At 34.9% G+C, this 12,738-nt stretch overlaps 1 protein-coding gene across 1 annotated transcript in view; it reads left to right on the top strand.

The window, feature by feature from the left end:
- The window catches only part of LOC120415336 (dystonin), a 175,352-nt gene that overhangs the window by 92,770 nt on the left and 69,844 nt on the right, over nt 1-12,738 (top strand). The window contains exon 15 of the mRNA XM_052706987.1: nt 551-772. Within this exon, the coding sequence (XP_052562947.1) occupies nt 551-772 (222 nt within the window). The remainder of the gene's footprint in view (nt 1-550; nt 773-12,738) is intronic.

Here is a 12,738-nt window from a genome sequence, read left to right as displayed (position 1 = left end):
GAAATTCTTTTCGTATTTGTTTGGGATGTTTTTAAATAGCATGCCACATAGATTCACTAAACTTTGCCCTGGGTTTCGTCCAACTGACTCCTTGTTTGCTGTGTGGAATTGCTCCAGAACCAAACTCAAAATTTCGGCGGTCCACAAATTAATAATTAAAATTCGCACTTTTCAATCGTTCTTACATTTCCGACCCTAATGAACCGTTAAAAAAATGAAGTATATTAGTCCACCTAGTTTACAAAACCGATTACTAATTGTTATAATAACTCATATTCACACTTACAAACATGCCTCCTAAACAAACAAACAACCTAAACATTGCTGCGCACACACAAACAAACAATCAAACAACCCCAATCACCACAAAAACTGTAAATTCGACATCCAACATTCAACCAACCAACAAACCAAACATCCAACGCCTAACCGTCACCGGCGCCACCCCCCTAAATGATATGACAACACTCCGCCAACCTCCGAAAAAAACAACCGCAAACAAACGCAAATCCGCAACCACCGCCCCCCGCATCCGACAATCCGTCCAAAGATCTACGATGGCAAGTGCGTGCACTACATCGACTGGCTGGTGGAGATTCGACCGAGCTTTTCGCCACCGCGGCAGGACCTGCGGCCGCCGGACGCCGATCCGGGCGCCACCGAGGTGTACTCCCGGCGGCTGGACACTCTCAACGGGCGGTACGAGACGCTGCTTGAGCAGCTGACCCAGCGGCTCAAGACGGCGATCGAGGTGAATGGCGCGGACGGATTGGTGAGTACTTGAGCTTTAAATTTAGATTTTGTGTGACTTAACACCTGGTATACCAAGCAAAAAATCTGAAAAAGAAGTTTTTTTCAGCTTGGTACTACAGGTGTTAAGGAACAACCTTCCCCACCAGGACAAGATCATATTCATAAACGGCAAAAAACGATTCCTCGTGCGCGTGTGGTGCAGTAATCAACTTGATGACTGAGGGAGGTAGTTTAGCACCACAGACTGTAAAAACGGGGTTTAAATTGACAAACGCTCGTAAAAAGTCAATTTGTCAATAGTTGGGTGTTGTTAAATCAAATAAGCTGTGAAGGCATGATAAATTTATGTCCCACAGTCGACCACATTTGCGAACGTGTTATGAACTCATTTCGTTATTTTTAAGTCAACGAATTCAATGAGAAAATCTCAGTTTGCTTGCTAAAACCGCAAGATCATCCCATTATTTAGCCTTGTTCGGGTTCCGCCTGAAAATTGCATTTTAAACAGGATGGCAAAATTTGCCTTTTTTCTCAGATCCATAGACGAAACTAAACAAAAACCCGTTTTTTGAAAAGGTCACCCTCACCGGCTCGTCAAGAATGCAAAAATATTCGAACGTAAACAGACAGAGATCTTTTTTTTCCCTTCATCATATGCACAGGAGACTGTCAGTCACAATACCTATTCGATCGAACAACATCTCTATTTTTGGTACAGTGACTCAATTCCAAAGCTCGTTCCCTTTTTTGCTTCAATTTTATTTAAAAAATCACGCATAATCTCAATTATTTGGGAAAATATGAAAAACTAATTCTCCTCTAATCCACCTTCTCAATAAAAAAATATGAAGTATTATCAACACATTTCAAAATATAGCTCTACAAGATTCTGGCTTAATTCAAAGACACAACAAGAGAGCTAATTTTATTGCATTTGGGTAAGCTCGTGAAGATCTGGCAACACTGTTCAAAGATATGAGCATTCAAGTGAAAATTATTAAACTTTTTAAGGTACTTAGTATATAAATGACTTTTGAAACCACTTTTCTGAATATTCTTTGAAAAAAAACTTGTTTGATGAGTTATTATGCTTGGTTAATTGGCACCACTGTTATAAGATATCAAGACTTGAGTGAAGTTTGAATTATTACATCTTTCAATGTGTAATTTTAAATGTGAAACAACTCCGGACCCAACTATTGGTAGATCGTTGGAATAGTAGAAAATTTTAAAAATGCCCATCAGGGATTAGGGTGGTCCAAAAAATAACAATTTTCGTCAATGTTTCGTAAAATCTACATTTTAAAAAATTGCAATATCGCATCATTTCAACCGATATTAGTTGTCTTGGACGCAAATAAAAGGTTTTTGAGATGGAATTTTGCGTCTTTCAATTACGGAAATTTTTGGTAGTTATCACAGTTTCAGTAAAAATACATGATTTTTTTACGTGGAAAACTCTGTCTTTATTTTCAAAAAATCGTATATCGAAATCCTGTGATTATAACTTTAAGAATTTTTGACATGTTATGTGAAATTTCCTAAGAAATCCGATTAAAATATTTTCAGGCATAAGCTTTTTGACAGTATTTTAAGATTTCATTCGACCTTTTCTAATGTTATGCATCTAACTATTTTTCCTTAAAAGATTATCTAATTCCCTTTCGTTTTGCGTCCAAGATGGTTAAAATCGGTTGAAATGGCGTGGAGTTATGATTTTTTGGAAAATTTGGATTTTGCGAAAATCGACGAAATGGAAATTTTTTGGACCACCCTAACACGGCGTAGGTCACCCTAACGGTCAAACAAAAAATACGGAACTAATTATTTTGGTCAAGGAACCCCCAGAAAAACGTTGAGCCCGATCGGAGAACTTTTTTTTTAATCATGCTGTTTTCGTGACGAATTGCTGTATAATTATTATTTTTAAATATCCTGCATAGTCATGAACTATATAACTACTTTATGACAAATAGTTACTCAACTATTTATCAAATGGTCTCTACTATTCATTAAATTGTAACCCAACTATATATGTACGATATATCAAACCATTAATTCCATTCCCAAAATAGTTTTGGTCGATTTTACTATATGAGAAATTAGTTGTTAGGCAGAAAACTATATGAGGTTTTCATACATATGTAAATATTTTTATAAACTTGGATTTTACGTCAAATAGTCATTGCCCAAAAAATTGACTATTCCCTATAAAGTTTCTGAAAAACTACTTTACCGACACTACTTTGCCGACACTTTAAAAAAGACCGCAAAAATGAACCCTACAATTGTTGTGATAACTACTTCGGATATAATCAAATTTGATTTTTAAGTTCTATCGATAGTTGGTGAATGTTTACCGCCATTATATGTGATGTTATTTGCGTTGCTGCCGAACTGCTGCCGCCTTATCCGATTGATCTATATCTGTTGGTGGTTTTTCAGTGGTTTTGGTGACATGTTGTGTTAGAAGGGAGCAAGCTCGGGGGCAAGTATTTTTCGATAAGTCCAAGTAGTCCAAACAATTGACTCATTTTATAGTGAACAGTAATAGTCCACCATGTAGTACACATATTTTTGGTGTATGGTAAGAACAGCATGCCTACTTTTTCTGGAATAGTGAAAGTCAATTTCATGAGCCCTCGTAACATTTTTCTTCTTTTGGGGAGTTTTCTGATAATCTGAGGAGAAGTGGGGGTGTTGAAGGTTCTTTATCATCCAGAGGAATCGACTGTGATCAATTTACTTGATAAAAGTTGAAATTTTTGTACCAATCGTTTAACATATAGTTGGATTATATAACAAACTGTAATTGTACTCCATACTGTTGAAATATTGTTTGAACTATTTGGACTTATAGAAATTTTTAATTCAAAATAGTATGGTGTATAGTAATTTTACTGCATGTAAGTTGACAAATTATTTGGATTATACAAACTTATCGAAAAAAATGTGGACGCCATCAATTGTGTTCTACTATAGCATTTATAGTAGGTTTTTAGTTCTTACAGGTTCTGACTATAAAAATCTAAAATCTGTGGAATTTTGCTATATTGTTCTCAATAAAGTTGATAAATTGTTTGAACTATTTGGACTTGTACATTTTTTCGTTGAGTCACGTTGTCTAAACAATCCGAACTGTTTAGTGTAAGGTTATTGTACCCCAAATAGTTCAAAAATAGTTAGAATCATTAGATTTACTTCAATAAAAACGTCATCATTTGACGATCAGTTTCGTTATGGTTTTGTATAGTGCCGTAACTATATGATAATGGTTAAGTATGTGGTACATCTCTTTTAGTAGTAATATAGTTTGGACTATTCCCCCGATGGTTTTTGATTATGCGGGATATTATTAGATCCTAGGGACTATACATAAACCACGTGACACTTTTTCAAAAAATTCCTTACTCCCTCCATGTTGATAATTCGCCATTCAACAACACATGTTTTGTATGGAGCGTCACGTATCGCAAAACATTTTCTGATCGATTTGGTGTCTTCGGCAAAGTTGTAGGTTTTGGGATTATTCAGAAAAATTTTTACACTCTCATCAAAAATTACTTATTTATTAAATTATTTTTTTATTACTAACAGTTTAGTATGAATTCTAAAAATCCATATTTTAAGACGTTTGAAGTTTTTTTTCATAAATATGAAGGGATCAAAATAGGCATCTTTTGAGCCATAAAGAAGTAAGTGCAGAAATATTACCACCGAATCATAATTTGTTGAAGCAATTGTGATTTTATCGAAAAATTGAATTTAATGCAAATTAACTTGTTAACATAATTTTGTAATGTGAAATTTAATTTACAATCGAAACGGACGTTTTTTCTAAAAGAAGCACCGTTTTCGAAACATATCTACCTTAAGTTTGGAATTAAACGAAACATGTTAAATTATAAAATTGAATTTAAAGCCGAAAAACACTATTTGCAATTTCTTTCTCGAATGACGAAACTGCCTAGTTGTCATCTCCAAAAGTAACAGTACTGAAATAGTAGTTTATGCAACAAGTTGCAAAAAGATGATTTTTTCAGCACGAGTCGTACATTAAATAAATAATACGAGTGCTGAAAAAATCAAGTTTTCGGTGAACCTCGTTGGATAAATGTACGACACGTGCTGAAAAAATCTTCTTTTTGCAACTTGTTGCATAAACTACTATTTCTGCATCCATTTGAGAGCTCAAAAATTCATCTTTTAGGCACTTGTATCAAAAAAGTAGTTTATGCAACAACTTGCAAAAAGATTTTTTTTTCAAAATCAAGTTTTACAACGAATTGCTTACAGCATTTTTGCCTTCCTCGCCTTACTGAGGAAAGGCTTTAAAATCACTCGAAAAATTAACTTCTTAATTCGACCTTGTAGACCCACCTTCATGTATACCTATCGACACAGAATCAAATTCTGAACAAATGTCTGTGCGTGTGTCTGGATGTGAGTCCGTGCACCGAAAAATATGCACTCGATTATCTCCGGACTGGCTCAACCGATTTTGGTCTCATTTGATTCGTCTTGGGGTCCCATAAGACCCTAGTTAATATCATAACGTTTAGTAAAGCACTTCAAAAGTTATGCTAAAAAAACGATTCTGGCTAAAGTTTGAAAGATTGTAAAAAGGGTGGTTTTGTAAGAAAACCCGGCTGATCATACATTTTTAGAAAGGTATTTCAAAGACCTAAAAGAACTAAAAACATTGAAGATCTGATAGCCCAATCAAAAGTTATGAGCACTTAAGTGTCATTTGTACACATTTCAGAGGCCGGATCTCAAATATTTTGATGAAAAAGCTGTCTGGGTCCATCGTACGACCCGTCGTTAGTTAGATAATTAAAAGACCTTTCAAATAAGCCTAAAACATCGAAGATCTGACAACCCTATCCAATGTTATTAGCACTTAAGTGTTATTTACACACTTTTTAGAGGCCGGATCTCAGATATTTTGATAAAAACGTTGTCCGGATCTATAATGCGACCTGTCGTTGAATAGGTAATTAAAAGACCTTTTCAACGAGTTCAAAAGATTCAAGATCTGATAACCCTATCAAAAGTTATAAGCGCATTAGTGCCCTGAATTATAAAGATCTGACTACCCAATCTGATGGTATGAATAATGAATCAAGTTGATAGAACACTGAAAGGTTCGCGCTTTGTTATAAATTTTGGATAGCATTACCCTCTAAATGTGAGGAAGGCATCAACCACCAAAGGGTGGATTAAGTAACGTTTTTACATCTCCAAAAAAAGCTTTTTGGATGGATTTTTTTTTGTGTTAAGTAAACTCACCGTTAAAAAAAATTATTGAAAAATGTTACTTTCCGATACTAGTGCTGAAAAGTTGATTTTTTCAGCATCCATTTTAGTGCTGAAGAGTAGAACTTTTCGGCGCTGGCATTGAAATGTATTAATTTTTCATTCTGTTATTTTTGGTAGAGAAGCCGTTTCGTCGCTCGAGAGTGAATGAAAAGTAAGTTGTTTCAAGACGGAATTGCAAATAGTAGTTTATGCAACAAAAAGAAGTTTTTTTCCAGCACGAGGCGTACATTTATCCAACGAGGTTTACCTAGTGCAATTCCTAAAAAAAACCCTTTTAGAAGTGAATGTTATGTCAAACATCCATGTGTTAATTAAATTCACCGAAAAGGTTACTTTTCGATACTAGTGCTGAAAAGATCAACTTTTCAGCACTGGATTCAGTGCTGAAAAGTAGATTTTTTTAGCACTGGTATTAAAAGGTATTAATTTTCCATTTTGCTATTTTTGGTTGAGAAAAATTGAACTTTTCAGCACTTATATACTTTTCTACTTTTCATTTTTTTTTATTTAAACGGTTCATTGTCTCAATGCATGGACTTTTGTCCTATAATTCTGTCCAAAAGGTGTTTTTCGGAATTGCAACAAATGTTGTATGAAACTCGTTGCAAAACTTGATTTTTTCAGCACTCGTCGTATTTATCCAACTCGGTAAACCTCGTTAGATAAATGTACGACTCGTGCTGAAAAAATCCTCTTTTTGCAACTTGTTGCATAATAGTAGTTTATGCAACAAGTTGCAAAAGAGGATTTTTTCAGCACAAGTCGTACATTTATCCAACGAGGTTCACCGAGTTGGATAAATACGAAGAATGCTGAAAAAATCAAGTTTTGCAACGAGTTCCATACAACATTTTTTGCAATTCCAAAAAACACACACTGAGTGAAATTTTTTGTCAAATTTTCATTTTTTTTGTCAATAAATCGTTAAAATCAAAAAAATGTTGAAAAGTGTTACTTTTCGAAACAAGTGCTGAAAAGTTCAACAACCCATTTGAGTGCTGAAAAGTAGAACTTTTCAGCATTTATTTTGAAAAGTGTTGCTATTCGATTCTGTTATTTTTGGTACAGAAAAGTAGGCTATTTCGTCGTTCAAGAATGACAGAAAAAGTAAGCAGTTTCACGACGGAATTGCAAAAACTACTATTTCAGCATCCATTGAAAGGATCGAAAAGTATTTCTTTTCGTTCTAGAATATGACACTTATCTTGACGGCAGAAAACATTCAAGCAGGAAAAAATAACCCAACTCACAGGGTATTTTTCAAAACAATGTCGAAACGTGTTACTTTTCAAAACAGTGTTATTAAGGTAAAAAAGTGCGTGAATGAAAAATTCAATTATTTGGATTTACTTCCAAAAGCCACTAAGTTGAAAATTGTATTGTCTGTTTATAAGGTGCCGCGAAGTTTACCTAGAAAATCTTTTTTTTAGTTATTTGACTTAGCTGAATTTTCTAAAAAAACTCATTTAGGATTCGCCAATTTGGGCCTATTAAATATTTGTCTAATATATGACTTTTACAACAAACAGAATTAAAACACAGAATTATATGTCATCAAAGATTGCATCGAGCTTAACCGGTTGCAGATGCAAAATTCAAGTTGAGTTCCTTCCGCCATTTTTAATGCTTCCAAACTCGGGATTATCTCACCGCTTGAAGCCTCCTGTTCCGATTAAGCCGTGAAATTGAGATTGCCTGACATCATCGTCCACCTCTATACGCGCCTTAAAGGTGACAACCCAACAACGGCCAACATCGAAATTTATGATCTCGCCTCGGAACTTGGAACGATGACGACGATGACATCACCAGCTGCTGACTTCCAGCGAATACAAGTTGTCATCAATGAGGTTTGCGAAAGGCAAGCTACCTGTGGATTTGCATGTTCAAGGTGGGAGAGGGGGCAACACGTGCACTTGAACTACACACACAGCTCCGTCACGTCATCGAACGCAATTGAAGAGTTTGTTTACCCTCGGTGTTTGAGCGAATACTTGAGGTGAGCTTGAAAGAATTGAGTAGTGTAGAACTGCTCAATCTGATCCGGGTAGTTCAACCGAACTGCGATCGGACCTCGTGATCGTTAAGATATCGGCGCGATGTTCATCAATTGTGAAGCCATACAGTTTGAAAACTGGTTCTGAAGATCGTCGTCGAAAACGAAAAAATATTCAAAATGTCGCCCATGTCCAAACAATACATGATTCCTTTTTTCGAAATAAATTGTTCCCTGAAATTTTTTAACCTGCTCCTCGGTATTATGACAAAGGCATTATAACAATTTGAACCAATTACCGGTTTGTATCCCAAACTTTAAATTAGAAACCATACAATTTCGTGCCCAAACCGTACAAGTGTTCGATCCGCTACCAAAACAAACAAACACGAGCTCTAAGAGTGCTAATCGCTCTTTTTGTATCCAAAATCCAAACACGTAAATTTATTTGTACCTCCTCCAAGTTCGCCACACATTTGAGGTAAACTTTTTCTTTAGGCTATGATCTCATTCATCTCTCGGCTTCGTAGGAGGTGTGAATCGTAAACTCCTCGCCCGAAATCGCCTTCTTTTTAAGAGAAGGAAGCTTTTCATTCATTCCTTTTTTTCGCGTTCCCTCTCAATCTCATAGTTTGTTGTCGCGGTGGTCACTCATGAGAGCTTCGAAAAGCTCGCTCTCTCAGAGTGTTGATTTCGAATGCCGGCTCGTAGTGTCCGTCGCCGGAGCTCCGACTTTAGTCAGTCAGTATTAAGGTTCAGCTCGGACAATACGCGCGCGTTCGCTCGAAAATAGCCGGTCATACTAAGCAAGAGAAAGAGATACTAGTTTGCATTCTTGATCAGGATTTTTGTTTTTATTGCTCTCTTGAAATAAATTTAAACGTTTTGTGAAGGTCGTCGCCGGTTGACAAACGCGTTCGCGCGAAAGATTTAAGCATTTTTGAACGTTTTTTTAAGAGAAAGAAAAATCAATATCACAAACGAGACGGAAAGGCTTAGCTCGGCAGCGGATAATCCCGGGAAAAACTACGCCAATCACGTGTTTCGCAGACACCATTGTTGTTGTTGTTGTTGACGTTTCTTACTACAAAATCGTGACCAAACGTTAGTGAAGCACCACACACTTGGAGCTTGAAATGTACTCGAAATTGAACGGAAGAAATCGATAATCGCTTTATTTTTGGGAGCATCCAAAATGTAGAACGAAACACGAAGTTTTGAAACGGAAAAAAGTGGATTTGCGTCAATCGGAGGAGAGCCAAATATCTGCCAATCAGCGACAAAATACCAGGCGTCTCCATGGAAAAAGTGAACAAACCTACTGACACAGTTGGGAAAAGGAAGAGCAACTGCAGTAGCAACTGAACGGAAATTAATCAATAACTGACCCTTTGCTGCAGAAGTGAGCTAATTTTGGGGTGGAATGCGAGTTTTTGACGTCTTTTTGAGATTTTTAAGAGCATCATGCGTCTTCATCAAATTTGATGGAGACTCATGGTCGTCGAAAATTTCGAAGGATTTTTTAGGATTTGCAACTGAAAGTTTTTTCAAGAATTTAAAAAAATCACACATTTTCAAATCAATTTAAATGGAAACTTCATCAAACGGAAATGTTTCGCGGTTTTTTTTATAGATCCGTAGCAGATGGAGGTTGCACCGCCACCACCTGCGGTATTGATCAAAGTTTTTTTTTCTCTTTACTTTTTTCCTAACGTATTGTGCAGTCCTCGAAACTTGAACTTGTTTATCGTTTTCGCTGACCTCCAGAAAAAAGCACGTGTGTGTTAGATGATTGGATCATTTTCAGGAGGGTGACTGAAATGCACTTTTTTCTATTTTTATACTTGTGAAAAATTATCAATGAAAATTCATTAAAAACAGAAAAAAAGAATGATTAAAAAACAAAAAACTTCATTTATTAAACCTTATGCAAACAAAATTCAAAAATCTTTTTGCAATTCCGTCGTGAAACTACTTACTTTTCTTGTCATTCTTGAACGACGAAATAGCCTACTTTTCTGTACCAAAAATAACAGAATCGAATAGCAACGCTTTTCAAAATAAATGCTGAAAAGTTCTACTTTTCAGCACTCAAATAGGTGCTGAAAAGTTGAACTTTTCAGCACTTGTTTCGAAAAGTAACACTTTTTAACATTTTTTTGATTTAAACGATTTATTGACAAAATACATGAAAATTTGACATAAAATTTCACTCAGTGTGTGTTTTTTGAAATTACAAAAAATGTTGTATGGAACTCGTTGCAAAACTTGATTTTTTCAGCACTCGGTGAACCTCGTTGGATAAATGTACGACTCGTGCAGAAAAAATCCTCTTTTTGCAACTTGTTGCATAAACTATTATTTTCACTTTTTACAAAAGTTTTAAAATTTGCTCACCGAAATTCATTTAAAAATCAAAATATTGCTTATGATAAGTTTGAAGATTAATTTAAAATAAACTAAATTTAGATTTGGATTATTATTTTTTCTTCTTTTTTCAACTATTCAGAAAGTACGTCATGTATAAAAACATACAAAACAACAAAAATGGTAGTTATAAACTAGTTGAAAAAAAAACAACATGAAAAATAAAAGTTTACTTTAATTTTATTAAGAAAAAAATGAGCCTTATTAATTTTACTAACATAATTGTTTTTTTTTTCAAATTTGAAAAAAAAATGTTTAATTTTACAGAAATTGATTATAAAAATCATTTCTTTTCTTAAAATAGAAAAAAGAGTTGCTTATGCTTTAAAAAGATAATTTCCCTTGCGATTTTTTAAGAAAGCTCTTGTAGTTTTTTTTTAAATATTCTTTCTCATTTTTAAATGCAGGCAAAATAAAGACGTTTTGATTAGAAGCTCATCATTGAGTTTGAGTTTCCAAAAATTGTCTTTAAAGGTTTTAATTTTAAAAAACCTTTTTCCATGCTGCAAATTTTCTGAAATCATTTAATGTTTTCTTTTGGGATAATTTAGAATTTCTCTAAATATTTTTTGAAACTTTAAGCAGTATTTTTTTAAATCCAGAGTTTTTTTTTCTAAGGTTCAATAAACTATAAAAAAACACACAAACACAAAAAATGACAGTCTTTACTTGTAAATCAGACTAAAAATTTGTATTTTGTAAAATCTTGTAAAATCAACAAACATAAAAGATCATTGAAAGGGCATAGCTCCATGGTATTTACAGTCAAACTCTGTTATCTTGAGATTATAATTTTTTTTATAGAAATGCGAAATATTTTTTAGTAATTTCCAGTGATTCAATCTGATAATATTTAGGCCGTTGCAGATATTTTTTGAAGTTTATGTCCCTCGGCTCTGACCAAAATGGGGGGGGGGGCTAGGTTTCAACATTTGAATGAAAAAAGTGTTTTAAAATGCATTTTACAGGCGTACAGTTGCTTTCCAATCATAAGTTTTGAAATTATCGAGGTATTGATGGATTTTTTTTTCGCAAAAAAAAACTTCGTGGTACCGTACATTGGTATTTCATGAAAATTTAAAATGTTTACAAAGGAGTTCGAACATGCTGAATATGATTATTAACACGGGAAAATGCATTTTAACTGTTTTTAGTTGATTAAACTTAAATTTATTTCCATTAACATTTTGAAATTTAAAAAAAAAAATAATTTTTTGCCCCCTGATTATTCAGACCAACTTTGAAGAGGGGGGGGACATAAACTTTGAAAAATATTTGCAACGGCCTTACCAATCAAAAAAATCAAGAATTCTTAAAGAATGCCATCACTCTTCAAAGCTTCAGACATTCTTGATAACTCCAAAATATGACGCAATCAAAATCCTATAATTAAGTTGCATTTATGGAATGACGGAGGGAGGGGCTAGGTCATAAATCACTCTACGCTATCAGCAGTGCAATTTACCACACTCTTCTTGGGGCAAATTAGAAGCCACTTTAGCCGCGTCGCCACTATCTCATAGGTCATGGAATGTTTGTGCCGGAAGTGAAGCCGCGGCGGCGGTGCTATTTCGAGCTATCAACCCGACTTTTAGCTGTGAAAGAGTGGTTTATGGTCGTGATGATCTTGAAATTTTGTTGGTGTGTTTTTGTTTCAGCGAGTTGAAATGCCAATGTCACGAAGGCACGTGGTGTAAAGTTGAGATGCTTTTTAAGTGAGAATTTGACCTAATCTACGTGATATTTTGATCAAAGTGATTCGAACCCTAACCTTGTCAGCTGATTCCGAATGCTTAAAATGGCGCAGACTGACGTGAAATGAAAAATTACTCATTTTTGCACCAGATCTCGCGGCACACACGAGTGAGAAACGATCAAACCAAGAAAGATCAACCGCGTGGGAAAATGTTTTCATTTTCATTCACTTTTCCGAGAATGCCGGCGTGGCGTGGTGCTGAAAATAGCAAATTTTCTTGTGCCACCCCGATTATTTGCGACCTGATTTGTGTGTTGAAGCTTGACTAATGTTTGAGAAGGACAAAAAAATACTTATCGTTTTGAACGATAAGAACGTTATTGAGATAGACACCACGTCTAGAGGTGATCACCGACTAAAATAACAAGTGACATTTGAGTGTACACAATTTGATTACAAACAATTTGAGTCATCATCCAAACAAGGGATGACCACGACATACATTCTTATCAATCACCTTTTTTGTAGTCGTGTAATGACTTGA

Source organism: Culex pipiens, chromosome 2 (assembly GCF_016801865.2).
Source record: "Culex pipiens pallens isolate TS chromosome 2, TS_CPP_V2, whole genome shotgun sequence".
In the NCBI taxonomy this organism is placed as follows: domain Eukaryota; kingdom Metazoa; phylum Arthropoda; class Insecta; order Diptera; family Culicidae; genus Culex; species Culex pipiens.
Note: the sequence above shows the minus strand (reverse complement) of the source record. Positions and strands in the feature narration are given on the sequence as shown.